Genomic DNA, 15448 nt, shown 5'->3' with positions numbered 1-15448 from the left:
GCTGGAACACAAACATACATCCATAATCGCTGCCATTTTGGACATAGTTTTTCTTTATTCTCAATCGTCATGGCGATGGAGGATGAACTTAAAACGGCATTCGGAGTGCGACAATTGATCTCGGTGACCCCGAAAACTACGGATTCGACACTAGTATCGGTCGTTTTCGGCATTTTTTCACTTCACTCCCTTCCCCAGGGGGACTTAAACGGCATCTGGGGTGTCACTCGTCATCTCGGTGACGCCGAAAACTATGGATTCTACATGGATATTGGTTGTTTAATATTATTTTTATACTTCACCCCCTTTCCAACCCCCGACCAGAGGGGTACTAGGGGTGTCTCTTACCCCAACAGTATTTTTTTTTTCAAATAGTAAGTCATATGTGTACCAAGTTTGGTTGACGGCTATGCTGGAACATACACACACAGATCTACATCAGAGGTGCTCACGCTGGACATTTCATGGCGCGGGCACACAGCACTGTAAGCGGGCAGGCAGGCGATTAGCGTGTGCTATTCGGATACAGTGACGTTGTGGTTGCGTCACAGGCCGTGAAGTTTGGGAGAAGTTCTCCTAGTCACTCTCGATCACTGCGGTGAGATGGGCGCAGAAAATAATGAAATTAAGAGGGCAGAAATCCACGTCATTTTCAATTTATATTGAAATAAGTTATTTATGTTTGTTACAGTTTATGTAGTTTGACAGGATGCAATAAAGAGGCGAACAACCTCAGATATTTTTGTACTGTACGTAATGAATTACAATACTTTATATTTTAAGAGGTGCTTTAGAAACATTTCTAATCCGATATGGAGTTAAGGTGGATACGCTGTGGATTGTGGTTGCTTGCTGATAAACTCTTCAACAATCCGATCATGCTTACCAGGAATAACATCAGTTATATCTGTTTGGTAGATGCATTTGCATTTACATTGTTGTTGTTGTTGTTGTTGTTGTACTTTAATCTTGGATAATATATATCGACATTCTCACTGGTGTTGAAACTCCCTCACCATTTATAGGCTAGGTATTATTATCGGACACCTGATAGATGCGTTTTAAATACTATTTTCAGAAATTCAGTGAACAGGGAAAGTCACATCACTACAACACTGCAGAATCAAACAGTAAACATGTTAAAGTATGTAAATGTATTACATTTTGATGAATAACAGGAATTTTACTTTTTTAACGGAAATACTGTAATTACCATTCAAGGAATTGTAAATCATAGCTTGTACGCCTAAACCCTGTATCTTTGTAAATTGTAATACAAAAATGATAACGTGTCAGTTTTCTTCGAATGTATAAATATAAGAAATTAAACTAACTGTTTATATCGAGCGCAGTATAAATCAAATCGGAATGTCTTGAAAAGGTCGGTTTTCTTGCGATTATAGTGTTTTATTTTTTAACACTTAACATTTCGCTGAGTCGTGGAGGAGAGCCTCATAATCACGATCTAACGACACTATTTCACTTCCCTGCCAAGTGTGTGCGCTCTTTCGCTTCACTGTAACTAATTTATGCTAAGTAAACCCCCCCCCCCCCCCCAATGCCGCAACAGCCTCCGAAAGGGCATGGCTACTAAGCGACCGCTGCTCAGCCCGAAGGCCTGCAGATTACGAGGTGTCGTGTTGTCAGCACGACGGATCCCCTCGGCCGTTATTATCGGCTTTCTAGACCGGGACCCCCATATCACCGTCAGATAGATCCTCAATTGTATTCGACAAATGTGACCGTTTTCGGTCCCTTAGTTGATCCGTACTGACTAGTTTCATATAATATACAACGGGTGCTTGTTTGGTCCGCCCTGTCAATATATTATCAATATCTGATTTTATACAAATGTTTCACACGTACATGTTTCGGGAGCTCCAACTCCCTTCATCAGCGATTTCTACATCAGGATAGGAAAGGCCTAGGAGCGGGAAAGATGCAGCTGTGGCCTTAATTAAGGTACAGCCTAAGCATTTGCCTGGTGTTAAAATGGGAAACTACGGAAAACCATTTTCATTCACAGCTGCGCACCCCTAACCGCACGGCCAACTTGCCTGGTAGTTCTGTTCTTAGCTTCGTAATGCATAAAATAAGGTTTGCCTTGTCCTCTTACGACATATTCCATATTTCATCTGTATTAGCCTATGTTAATGAGCCAAAGGGCATAAATCTAGCTGTTAAAATTTCTTGTAGACGGGGTTACCCGCAGGGTCCTAAAATGTAAGTATACAACATTTGGTTCAGATTGGTGGAACGATATGGATTTGTATAAAGAACAGACGGACAGTGACAGGCATTCTGCTGTATAGATATTGCACATCACCGAATGGAATTTTGATTTTGTGAGTGAGATAACACTTTCCTGCGCGGCGAAATCCAAACCGTACTCTTAGAAATGAGTCGAAATTTACTTTCATTCTGTTTCTTTGTTGTACACAATATGTACCTAGCTAAAAAGTCCTTCCACTTCCACATTTGAGTGTGGCAGCGTAAGAACAGAAACAAAGCCAATGAAAATGTTTCGTATAAAAGCATTTTCCCCAACAGCATCTTAACTTTTCTTGCCAGAATTCACCAGTGGTGGACTGATTGTCCAATTTCGCTATAGCCAAACCAGTAACAGGACGCTTATGTGATTTTAGGACATTTCATTTTCTGGAGGATTTCCTCAAAGAGTCTACTCCGAATTTCTGTCAAAAAAAGAAAATAACTTCATTATTCAGAATAATCCTGCTCTATTTCTTTTTAAATGCTTCGAAGACTGAGTGAATGAAAACAAAAATGGTGAGGAAATGGCTAATACGGGAAAATAAATAGGCAGGATTGCCACAGGTGGCTTTTTGTTAAGTTAATAGCTATATAGGTTTCCAAACATGCCAGATTTACCCATAAAGTGGCTAAATTGGCAACATTGCTCTTGTCTCCTTTACCTGCACCCTTACTACCAGGTGAGTTGCCATGGATTCACTGTCTCTGAAGTGTGCTGTCATATTTTATTTTTTCCTAGTGGTTTAACGTCGCTTTAACGCATGGAAGGTGTTCGGCAACACAAGGATGGGAAAGGGCTAGGACTGGGAAGGTAGCGGCCGTGACATTATTCAAGGTACATCCCCAGCATTTGCCTGGTGTGAAAATGGAAACCACGGAAAGCCATCTTCCCGAATGCGAGCTCACAGTTGTGACCCTAACCACACGAACATGTCGCTCGGTAGTGCTGTCATGTGAGCACTTAATGTTATACAGAGAAGCAACTAGAGAAGTTGGCCGGAACAACTAGAATGTTTTTAAGCTTGTAAAAATAAATGAGGATAGATTGCAATATACCAGTAACCATTGCCTCACTAATGGGCGACAATTTTAATCTACATAACATTTTACTCCCTCCATCATTAAGCATCAGTTCAAGAATTTTAAAAAGTGATATTCATAGTGATAATTCTCGTTCCATAACTGAATGAAATTATTACTTGGAAATTTCCAGTAAATAAATTCAAGTTTAGTTAATAGATAAATAATGACGATAATAATAATAATAATAATAATAATAATAATAATAATAATAATAATAATGTTCTAGTAACTGGAAGACGGAAAATTAGTGTTTCATATGACGAGATTAATTTTGTGATTTCCTTTTGTTTGTAAGCTTTAATGCTAAAATTTTCACAATTGTTTCGATGTGCCAGTAATAAACGTACCATGTATATACATATAATTTTGAGGATAAGTTCACGCTTCCATTTTTTTTTTTTTTTTTTACGAATTCATATAACATTGGCATTTTCTTATTACAATCCTGAAAGCTATCTCCAAACCTTCTCTCTGTTTTATTAACCCTCTTCAACACATTTATACTGTATATATGTTGCGGACTGCACGATGAGGTCTAGATGATCCCGATTAAAAAATACTTAAAATATGTACTTATGTGAGAGAACTCTCGTTCATATTTAATATTTAAGGGTCTTGAAAAACCTTTGCAAGCGTCCTACTGGAGTGCCGTCCAATTTCAAATGGGAGAGAGAGAGAGAGAGAGAGAGAGAGAGAGAGGGAGAGGGAGGGGTGGAATGTCATTCAGACACAGATAAACATACTAAAAATGATTAAAAATGGGTGTAGGATCTGTGTGACCCCAGAGTACAATGTGAATTTTATCGACCACCACCTTGTTGACAATATGGGTACCAGTACGTTCATGACATACACTATACTGCGCAACGGAACGGAAGACACGTTCTGTAACTAACAATTTTACCAACTTCTTGCCCTTCTTGGAACGTGACCAGTTGCACTTCTTCTGAACAGTTTTCTTTTTATATTGACAGAATTACATGTGCAGGCTCGTGGCCCATTAGTTCCAGCAGGTTACCTGAAGGAATTGGCGTGGTGAGTTCGGCACTGACGAAGTGAACAACCGTACGAACTCGACTTGGTTGCCTTCTGGAGGAATTTTCCTCAGTTATTTTAACTACGGATTGGAGACTTTGTCTGCATGGTTTTTCTTTACAATTTGCTTTACGTCGCACCGACACCGACAGGTCTTATGGCAACGATGGGATAGGAAAGGGCTAGGAGTGGGAAGGAATCGGCCATGGCCTTAATTCAAGTACAGCCCCAGCATTTTCTTGGTGTGGAAACGGGAAACCACGGAAAACCATCTTCAGGGCTGCCGAGAGTGGGATTCGAACCCACTATCTCCCGGATGCAAGCTCACAGCTGCGTGCTCCTAACCGCACGGCCAACTCGCCCGGTGATATGTAGATTAAAGGAGATTCCTTACGTAATGTGCAGTATAGTTATTTCGTGTAATCTGATAAGTGATCTTTTTCTTGGCCTTTTCTCAGTTAGTTGGACTCGGCATTAGATATTGGTAAAATCCATTGTTTTTTTTTTTTTTTTTTTGCTAGTTGCTTTACGTCGCACCGACACGGATAGGTCTTATGGCGACGATGGGAAAGGAAAGGGCTAGACGTGGGAAGGAAGCGGCCGCGGCCTTAAGAAAGATACAGTCCCAGCATTTGCCTGGTGTGAAAATGGGAAACCACGGAAAACCATATTCAGGGCTGCCGACAGTGGGATTCGAACCTACTATCTCCCGAATACTGGATAGTGGCCGAACTTAAGCGACTGCAGCTATCGAGCTCGGTAAGACCTAGCTTTACGACCGGATGATTTTCTAACGCCGTGCCTATGCGGAAGGATGTATTCACTATTGCGTCAGTCTGAAGTAGTTGATTGTATGGTGTGTTGTATGTAAAGGAAGATGTGTATTAATACTAACAAAAATACCCAGCTCCCAAGCCCAAGGAATTAACCAGACGGCTAGAATTTCGAACTGACTAGGAATCGAACCGCGGTTCTCTGAACCGACGGCTACTGCGGTGACCATTTAGCCAAAGAGCTGGACATGACATCTTTATAAGTGACGTAAACATCAATTATCTAGGCTATGGGGGTGCATCAGTGTAAAAAGCAACTAGGGATATAGTCGGAGACTGCAACTTGTCAAAATTAAAAGTTCAGTTACTACGGCATTGTTAACTCAGGGGTATTCCATTTTACTTTCCATTTACATGCTTAAAACACAGTATTGTCACGTCTTCTCAAGGTCAGTGATTTTAGTCGACCTTAGTGGTGCAGTTAGTCGTTGTCCTTTTGTTCCAGAGAGACTGAGTTCGATCCCAGATTAGGTCGGTCTGTGTGAATGCGCAAACTTCGGTGTCATTGGGTTCCAACACGTTAAAGAACTCCCTCAGGACAACTTTTCGATTTTTCATGTATTCTATAGTTATTTAAAAACCGTTAAACGAATTACATAATTAAGTTATCCCTGGAGGTCTATTTTGCCTCACAGGAGGGAATAAGCTGCAGGTATAAGAAACTACTGCATTCCTCCTTTCTCTTCAATGCCCCCTCAGTGGGCTTAGGCTGTCTATGACGGCCGATGGTGGAGCTCTTGAAAATTTAACTAGCCTTCGGGCTGTGGGTTCGAACGCCACCACCGCCAGCCCATGACGTGGTTTTGTGTTTTTTCACCAGGAAATGCTGCTTAATTAAGACAAAGATTGCTTCCTGTCCTTTGTAAAGTTTCCGAAAACGTATCTGAATTAGAGCGATGTTCAACCGCTTGCAAAAAAAAAAAAAAAAAAAAAAAAAAAAAGGGCAGTAATATAGGCGACTTTAAAACTCAGCCGTTAGATTTGTGAAACATCCTGAAAAATATTATATTTGTAAGGTGGTAATGTTGGTGATGAATAGGGCTCGGATTTTTAAGATCTAATAATAGCCCAAATAAGCAAGCAAATATGGCCTCAAAAGTGACGAAAAGTGACGTAAAAATGACAAAATTTGACCCGAAAATGATATATCTAAATATGGACATTTTAAATAAATTATAAATCGAAAGGGCAATTCCTTCGATAGATATGTATTAACTAAATTCTTTATTCTTACTTTCATATTAATTTTCTGAATATACATGTTTAGCAGTTACTCAGTCTATTGTCCTTGATTCACTTATCGAACATTTGTGAATACATAGCTATAAAGTACCGGTACTAAGATTATCAGATCACACGACATTTTAAAAGTCAAAACATGTTTGCACCCTGTAATGGTGGTTTAAATTACGAGAAAACTAGAAATCGATCTATTTTTTAAATATTTTGGAACGTTCAAGCCCAGATTTCCTTAATATTATAAAACGCGTTAAAGTTTAAATTGAGCACCACGAAACGAATTAAGTAGATGTCTTTCAATACATTACGGTAGGGTAGAAGGGCCCACAGAGCAAACTGACATATCTTTTTCATTCTTCTCCGCGGGTGGAATTGAAGTATATGACAAGATTCATCTTCAAATCATCAGGCGCGAAAGAACTCCGATTATCACTTAACACATTCTTGTAAGAAGAGAAGCTACGTCACAATGTTATTGGTGCATATTTAAATCATGTAAAAGGTGCAGTGAAGTCTATGGCCTTCAATCTATACAAACGGTATTCCACTTGTATTAAGTGCAGAAGTGAACACTAGTTCGCATTCGATAAGCTGATTTTGCACAGCTACAGCTGTCGTTAGACCGCCGATATATGACAGAAATATGACGTTTCTACGAAAATAGCTCAAAATATGAACTTACGACAAAAAATAGCCAAAATATGCATTTATATGACAAATACAAATTGCTTAATTGTGACGATAATCACCTGATTTGCACCAAAATACAATCAGGCAAGAAAATAGAGACAAAGAAAAAATATGACTTTTCCTAAACATCTGAGCCTTAGTGATGAATATTCTTTAACGGACAAAACTAAATTTGTAAGGATGGACATGAGCGTGTACAATTTCAATGAAGTTAATTTCGAGACTTTTGGACAAAGTTGGTAGCTTAGGAGACTTTTTTTTGCGGCCTTTATAATAGCACGTATATGCAGGAGATGAAAAGGAAGGTTTGTTTTGATATCCAAATATAAGTAGCGCTATGTGGTTTGGAAGCAGCTTTTCACCATTATCAGAAGTGAGATACTGAGAAGTTACATTGAAGATCTAAGATGATAAACTGGCTTCCAGAGTGGAAGTGCGGGTTTGGAGCTATATTCCGTGCTTCCAAGCGTTTCTGAACATATGCACTACTTGAAACTCACCATTATCCAATCAGTCCGACTCCTTGGCTGAATGGCCAGTGTAGGGTTCGGTTAATAGAGCCCCGGGTTCAATTCCCGGCCACGCCGGGGATTTTGACTACATTTGGTTAATTCCTTTAACTCGGAGACTGGGTGTACGTGAGCGCCCTAATATAAATCTTCATTTACACACAACATATCACTACCAACCACCACCCTCCCCCTGTGGGTGGGGGCGGTAGAACAACACCCACAGCATCCCCTGCCTGTCGTAAGAGGCGACGAAAGGGGCCTCAGGGGCTCTGAACTTTAGAGTGTAGGTTGGCGACCACGGGGCCCTTAGCTGAGTCCTGGCATTGCTTCCACTTACTTGTGCCAGGCTCCTAACTTTTATCTATCCTGTCCGACCTCTCTTGGTCAACTCTTGTTCTTTTCCGACCCCGACGCTATAGGTTTGCGAGGGCTAGGGAGTCTTTCATTTCCAGGCCCTTCGTGACCCTTGTCTTCCTTTGGCCGATATCTTCATTTTTCGAAGTGTCGTATCCCTTCCATTTTTCGCTCTGATTAGTGTTATATATAGGATGATTGCCTAGTTGTACTTCCTCTTAAAACAATAATCACCACCACTACCAACCACCACGGTAACACGCAGTAGTGAATACATCCCTCCACATGGGGCTTGCGGCCGTAAAGCTGGACTTAAACTACATTAATGCGGACCCGAGAACTAGAAAACGCTAGGAAAGAAAAATAATCATCTCTCATTATCCACTCACTCTAGAAGTTTTTTAAATGAATGCTTGGAAAATTAAAATCTATAGGTAAGTCCATCACTAATATATTGTACCATTACGTCAGTGTTTTCTGGTACCAGAGTCTAATGTTGAATTCAGTAAAAACATTACAGTTCTTAGTTTCCAAAGTTATTGGGGTCAATATTTGTTTACTCCAAGGGAAAGCTCTTCGCCTCGGGCTTACTCCAATTAAAGACAACTCTATGGTGATTGGGGATAGCGTTTCGAATAATAAGTTATTGCTGCTGAAACTTTCAGGAGATGGAAACTACTAAGCGATCAGCCCGAAATATTTGTTGTATAATATGCTGTGTATTTACTGCTATGTATAGTACTAGCCTACTATTTACGTTCAGTGCATGATTTAGAGGAACCGTGGTGGTGGTGGTGATGAGGATCGTTTTAAGAGGAAGTACAACTAGGCAACCACCCTCTACAGTATATAACATTAACCAGAGAGAAAAAATGGAAGGGATCCGACACTTCGAAAAATGAAGGTATCGGCCAAAGAAAGACAAGGGTCACGAAAGGCGTGGTAATGAAAGACACTCTAAGCCTCGAGTGCTCTAATAACGTCGGGATCGGAAAAGAACAAGAGTTGATCAAGGGAGGTCGGATAGCATATATGAAAGTGAGGAGCCTAGTACAAGTGGGAACAATACCAGGACTCAGCGAATGGCCCCGTGGTCACCAATCCACGCTCCCAAGTTGAGAGCCCCTGGGGCCCCATTTAGTCGTCTCTTACGTCAGGCAGGGGATAACGTGGGTATTATTCTACCGCCTCCACCCACAGGGGGACTTAGAGGGATGTCTGTTTAGGGAAGAGTGTGGCTTCTTGAGACTTGGTTTGCAGTACTGGCGCTAACATTGCTCCTGGAATCGCTGGAATCTTCCTTGTCCGTCGATTACTCGGGTGACTTGGTTCCATGTTGGCCTTCAGAAACTCATTGCTGATTAAATCGCAGCTCAGTGCTGTAAATGCTAAGTGTTTTAAAGGGAAATAGAGACCAGTTATGTTACTAGTAAGAGTAGACCGATATATGTCTGTCTGTTAGGTCATCAGCCCAGAGGCTGGTTGGATCCTCAAATAGCACCACCAAAGGTTATGCGGTTATAAGGAAACCGCAAAAACCAATGGCAAGCCAAAATGAGGCGTACTAGGCAAGACGAGGAGTGAGGTAGTTTGCCATTGCTTTTCTCACTGGGTCAGAAAGTGCTATTGCAGCACGACTGACCCTATGAGCAACACCTTTCATAACACTCATGCACTAGTTATGTTCTGAATGTCATTACTCAGCACCACCCATACCCCAGCAGCTTCCATATTGTCACAGCCATGGATGAGACTGGGACTTCGGTGGAAGCTACACTTTACTCTGGCCTGTGCCAAGAGATGGATACAAAAGTACTGAATCCATCAAGAAATGGCAGCAGGCAAATAGACCGATACATGCTCTCTTTAATTCATAGGATACATAATCTGCTATCCTTCCTTCCTTCCTTTTCTACAACCTATGTTAAATTTTTTTTAACACGGGGATCGATCCATTGGCAATGTGTGCATTCGAATGTCGGAGCTCTGGAGTGTCTGATTTCAAATTCAGACCATGTTAATGAACATAGTGACAAAAATTACTAATTCATCAAAGTTTACTTGTTTTAAATTAGGGCAGTAGGTTTGCTGCAGTTGAACTGCATAATGTATTTCACCTCAAATTATTCATATTGCTTTCCTTACGTAAACTTTCTCATCAATCTGAAGAACATCTTGTGCCATCATTTCATTGTCTTTGTGTCTTTAAATACTGCATTTCTCATCATGGAGTCCGTGTTAATTCATAGTTTTTCCGAGCCTTGAACTGGTATGGATGTTTCAGCATTTTTAATCAGTGATTTGAGGCATCCTAAAAGGTAAGAAAATATTCACTGCGGGAAATTTAACCTCCTAACAGTGCAGCGTGTTTAGTCCTGTCATGGAATGAAACTTTGTGCATTAGTTTGGAAGTGACTTGATACGGATGACTCAGATGGATGTTATTTTAATTTTTCAAAGAAAAATAAAAGCGACGAGTCAATGTTTGTCTATAAGATTTTTTACGTCGGGATTATTTTCGTTTTATTTTTCATTTTATTAATATGAACTTTTGGATCCTCCTCCTTTCCTCTCATTCTTCCTAATTATCTGGGCTCGGTATTAATATAGATTAAGTTTAGTTTTTCGGCTACATGCCCTCCTTCACCCCAGTTCTGTTGCGTGTTTCTGTGGTGGTAAGTAGTGTGAGGTGGTGTACTGTCCATAAATAACGATGCGTATTGAAGCGATTACAAACGACCAGCCCCCGAGCCAAGCCGAAGACCAGTTCGCTGATCATTCAGCCAAGGAGCCGGACCTCATGAACTTTCGGATAGTTGATATGAAGTGTTTCTCTGCGGGGAAAAGGCAGTTCCCATTACTTCATTTAATTTAGTTTTGTTTATTTCCCGACTTTTTCTGCACACAGTTCCTTAAATTTCTGTCTTTAATCAGTAGCATCACTTTGTTTCTTGTATGGTAAGGTAAGGGTGTATTCTGCCCGAAGGCAGGTCCGAACCTCCGCAGAGGTGTGCCTGAGCCGCAGTTTACGTACGGTAGGGTGGCCAGTTCCTTTCCGCTCCTCCATTCCCGTACCCCCCACCAACAGCGCGTGGCAACCCATCCAGATCTTGACCACGAGCAATGTTGCTGAACTTCGGAGATCTCACGGGATCCGGTGTTTCAACACGGCTACGGCCGTTGGCCCTGTATGGAGGAGATGTGTTATTCACACTCTCCTCTACCCTCCTGTCCCAAAGCCAAATGTTTCCGCTTAGGTAGATAACATGACCTCATGTCCTTGTGAAATAAATGAACATTCGTGATTTGATCAAATCCGTAAAAACAATCGCTCTTGCGGAAAGGGAGCTCAGCAGGCGTGGTCTTGATGCCCCAAAGCTGCTGTATCCGGCGGCTGTTCCGATCACCGAGCGCGCTATGTGGGTCGGAACGAGTGGCAAGTGAAAACTGACTTTCCCTTCTGTCGCTCCATTGAGGGATGACAACAGCAATTTCCGCATAAATTAATGAGGTGTACCATCTCAAGGCCACCGTCTTGCCATTTCTATGGTAATATGACCTGCTTTGGTGAGCATATTAATCAACTTCTTGTCCTCGTTTCAATGAGTGAAGATGGACAAGTGCCAAAAGGAATTAACTCTATATCCGCTGTTCCTGTTCTTTGACTGGCAGGTGGCAAAATAGCTCCTCTATTACTAAAGGAGAATAATAATAATAATAATACCAGATCCTCAACGACTTAAGCTATCATCCTGAACAAAGTGTTTCCCCGATACGTTAACCTACATCACTGCGAGTAATGTGTTTTGCTGGAATAGTAATTAATTTCATGTTTCGGTGCATATTTTTGAGTCATCTTGACAACACATATAGTAAGTACAGAAATATGACTATTACATGATGCATAGGTAACTAAAAAGGAGCAGTACACATTTTATTATTTAAGACACCCGTGGGAATACTTCCTTCCCAGTCCTAGCCCTTTCCTCCCATCGTCGCCAGAAACCTATCTGAGTTAGTTAATCTCTAGCAAAAGAAAAAACTGTGAAAGCAAGTTCATTCTTATGGTCGACTAATTTCGAAGAGATCAGTTTTACAGGATTAATGCAATTGAATTGAAGTAAAGTAAATCCATCTCCGTAGAGACCATGAAGTTCTACGTAGAAGTTACGGGTAAGGACTTCAACTAACTGTAGTAACCTTGGCACATAATTAGTTTTCTGCCCAGCCATCTTTGTGCTTAGGAATTAAGAACTCATTTCGCTTACAGGCTGAATAGAGCCCAGAGGCATGTGTTACAACTGGATATCTCTTTTCCAAATTTCTTGACGTCCTGGTAGGGAATTAGACTCGTGTCCTTCTGAATGAACGTGGCGGGCTCTCTACCGCCTCGACTAAACAGTGCCTCTAATGTAATCAGTAGCTGCTAATTGAACTTTCTAGTACAGACCGAGGCCGGTTATGATGATGATATGAACATATAACAGAAAAACCTCCTACAGACCTTGAAGGTCTTTGGAGGAGTGGAAGGTAAATCTTCTACTCTCCGTAACCTGGACACTTAAGTGGGATAGATATGCCCGACTACCTCTAGTAGGCCTACTTACTTTTGGCGCAGCCCCGGTGCTCTCCAGAAGTTGAAAACTCGTTTCTAAATGTTTCGAACTTCTGATGGGGCATCGATCTCACGTTCTCCTCGTGAACCGAGCACACCTTTATCGCCTCGGCTATATAAACTCTAATAAGAGCATGGCTCATGCCAGGGCTAAAAAGTATTATAAGTCAAAAGTAGCTCCATTTCAGGATGTAAGTTTGAAGTTTTAAGAACAGAGACAGTAGGCCTATTCATTAATAGAGGGTTTGAAATGATATGTATTTTCATGTTTTAATAATCGTTTTATTCTGCTAACTGTTGAAAATGAAATCAATGACTTGTACTCTGGGACACGATGTAACATAAGTTATACTCTTACTCTCTGGCACGAAAGATATATCTTTAATTCAGGGGGAAAATAATCTGCTGTCCCTTTCTTTCTTTCTTTCTTTCTTTCTTTCTTTTTCGTTCATAGCTGAAGTCGTCTAGTTCGCTTTAGTCACTGAGCTTCAAAATCTGATCTGTAGTCTATAATGTTCATATGACTAAACTGTGCTTTTCTTTGGTTTTCTTTTCCTTTTGTGTGTGTATTTATTCTCAAGTGATTTTATTTCATATGTTTTTCATTTATTTATATATTTATTTATTTATTTATTTATTTATTTATTTATTTATTTATTTATTTATTTATTTATTTATTTATTTATTTATTTATTTATTTATTTATTTATTTATTTATTTATTTATTTGGTAGCATAACTTACATACTGATCTTCTATGAAACTTACGTTATATTCCCGAGTATTTTATAGCCCAACAGGAGATATTCTCGCTCAGTCTTCTTAGAATAAGGTGACAGAGTAATTCCCAGATATGTGTCTAAGTTAATGTGATGATAGACATGGAGGAGTTGTCAGTGGATGTTCTTTGAGGTAGAACGAGGAAGGGAGAAGTAACCTTAACAAAGCTATTAAATGAAAATCACCAACGTCCGAATACACATTATTTAGTTTTCATTTCCAGGTTCATTCACAATTTCTACACACTCCTTCCTTCCAGGATCTGATGCTACTGCTTAAATGGAAATCAAAAAAGAAAGTAATCTCCGCACAGGCTATGCAGGTCCTTTGAGGATTGGAAGGTAAAAGCCACCACTGTACCTATCCTCAGCACTGTAAGTGGGATATAATAATTGGCTGTATACCCTACCACCTTTGCGCATAGGAGTTAACCTGATTCTTATTTTTTATATAGGGTAAGTGAACTTCTCCAGAAGTTCAAATCCCCTTTCTGAATTTTTCGATTGCCTGACAGGGGATCGAACCCACGTCCTTTCGAGTGGATCGTGCACGCATTGACCACCTCGGCTAGGCAGCCCCTTCTTAAGAGATAAGGATATCAGCAAACGTGATTTTCTCCTTTTCTCTTGGGATTGTACCGTTATTCTTAAAACCTACATGAAGACGCACCCGGACTCTGAGTCTTAAGATTATGCCGTGGCGTTTCTGCAGTTCCTTCTGACCCCAACTTGACAGGTTCGATCCTGGCTCAGTCCGGTGGTATTTGAAGGTGCTCATATACGTCAGCCTGTGGTCGGTGGATTTACTGGCACGTAAAATAACTCCTGCGGGACAAAATTTCGTCATCCCGATGTCTCCGAAAACAGTCAAAAAGTAGTTAGTGAACATAAAAACAATAACATTATTGTTCCTGCAATGAGTGTGGTTGGCATTCTCAGAGACCAACCTCCATCCCGTGACTCTGAAAGGATTGATTGTACTTTGTAGGCCTACTCTGCTAGGTTGACCACACTCGCACATACAAACAACCATTTTCATTATTAATAATAATAATAATGTTATTTGTTTTACGTCCCTCTTCGGAGACGCCGAGGTGCCGGAATTTAGTCCCACAGGAGTTCTTTTACGTGCCAGTAAATCTACCGACACGGGGCTGTCGTATTTAAGCACCTTCAAATACCACCGGACTGAGCCAGGATCGAACCTGCCAAGTTTGGGTTAGAAGGCCAGCGCCTTAACCGTCTGAGCCACTCAGCCCGGCATTTTCATTATTACAACTACCTTTATTAAAACTATTCTATATAGTCATCATGTACATCTGTTGTTTTCAGGTGATCGCTGGCTCGTGTCCTGTCTAGGAGTGCTCTATCTCAGCAAGGGACTGTTCTACCGCGTGGTTCCCGCCGACCAAACGTTCTCCAGTCCCGAGCAGTATGCCGGAGTGTTCCGGTTCCGCTTGTGGTGGTGTGGTGAGTGGGTCGAGGTGTTGGTGGACGATCGCTTGCCTACCGTGCACGGCAGGCTTGCCTTCCTGCAGGCGCAACACTCAGACCAGTTCTGGCCAGGCCTCCTGGAGAAGGCGTATGCAAAGTGAGTATCATTCTGTTCTACCAGCTGTGTTCATAGTACTACCACTTTCCGGGAAAACTGTGCTTTGAATGGCTAATTATCACCCTTTTTTTTCTCCCTCTCTCACGCTGACATGTTCCACGTGGTATTTTATGTCCCTTGAAAATGATTTGAGGAATATGTATAACAGTAAAGTAATTGAGGAGCTTACATTTACATCGTGTAATTAGAAAGTATGAAAGACCCTATTCTCAACAAAATATGTGCTACTGCTACCTTAGTTAAAATCTGTCATGGGTTCCTAAAGTTTCTTCTTGTTGAACTATAAATTCAAACATAAACATTTTAAGAACCGAACGAGTTGACCGTGCGGTTAGGGTCGCGCAGCTGCCAGCTTGCATTCAGGAGATAGTGGGTTCGAACCCCACTGTCGGCAGCTTTGAAGGATTTTTTCCGTGGTTTCCCATT

General features: G+C 41.0%; 1 protein-coding gene across 2 annotated transcripts in view; it reads left to right on the top strand.

Moving 5' to 3' along the window:
• The window catches only part of CalpC (calpain-C), a 459003-nt gene that overhangs the window by 274775 nt on the left and 168780 nt on the right, over positions 1-15448 (top strand). For both annotated transcript variants that reach the window (XM_067135487.2, XM_067135486.2), the window contains exon 4: positions 14743-15001. In XM_067135487.2, the coding sequence (XP_066991588.1) occupies positions 14743-15001 (259 nt within the window). The remainder of the gene's footprint in view (positions 1-14742; positions 15002-15448) is intronic.

This window comes from Anabrus simplex, chromosome 1, assembly GCF_040414725.1.
Source record: "Anabrus simplex isolate iqAnaSimp1 chromosome 1, ASM4041472v1, whole genome shotgun sequence".
NCBI classification, from domain to species: Eukaryota; Metazoa; Arthropoda; class Insecta; order Orthoptera; family Tettigoniidae; genus Anabrus; species Anabrus simplex.
This window is presented reverse-complemented; position numbering and strand designations above follow the sequence as displayed.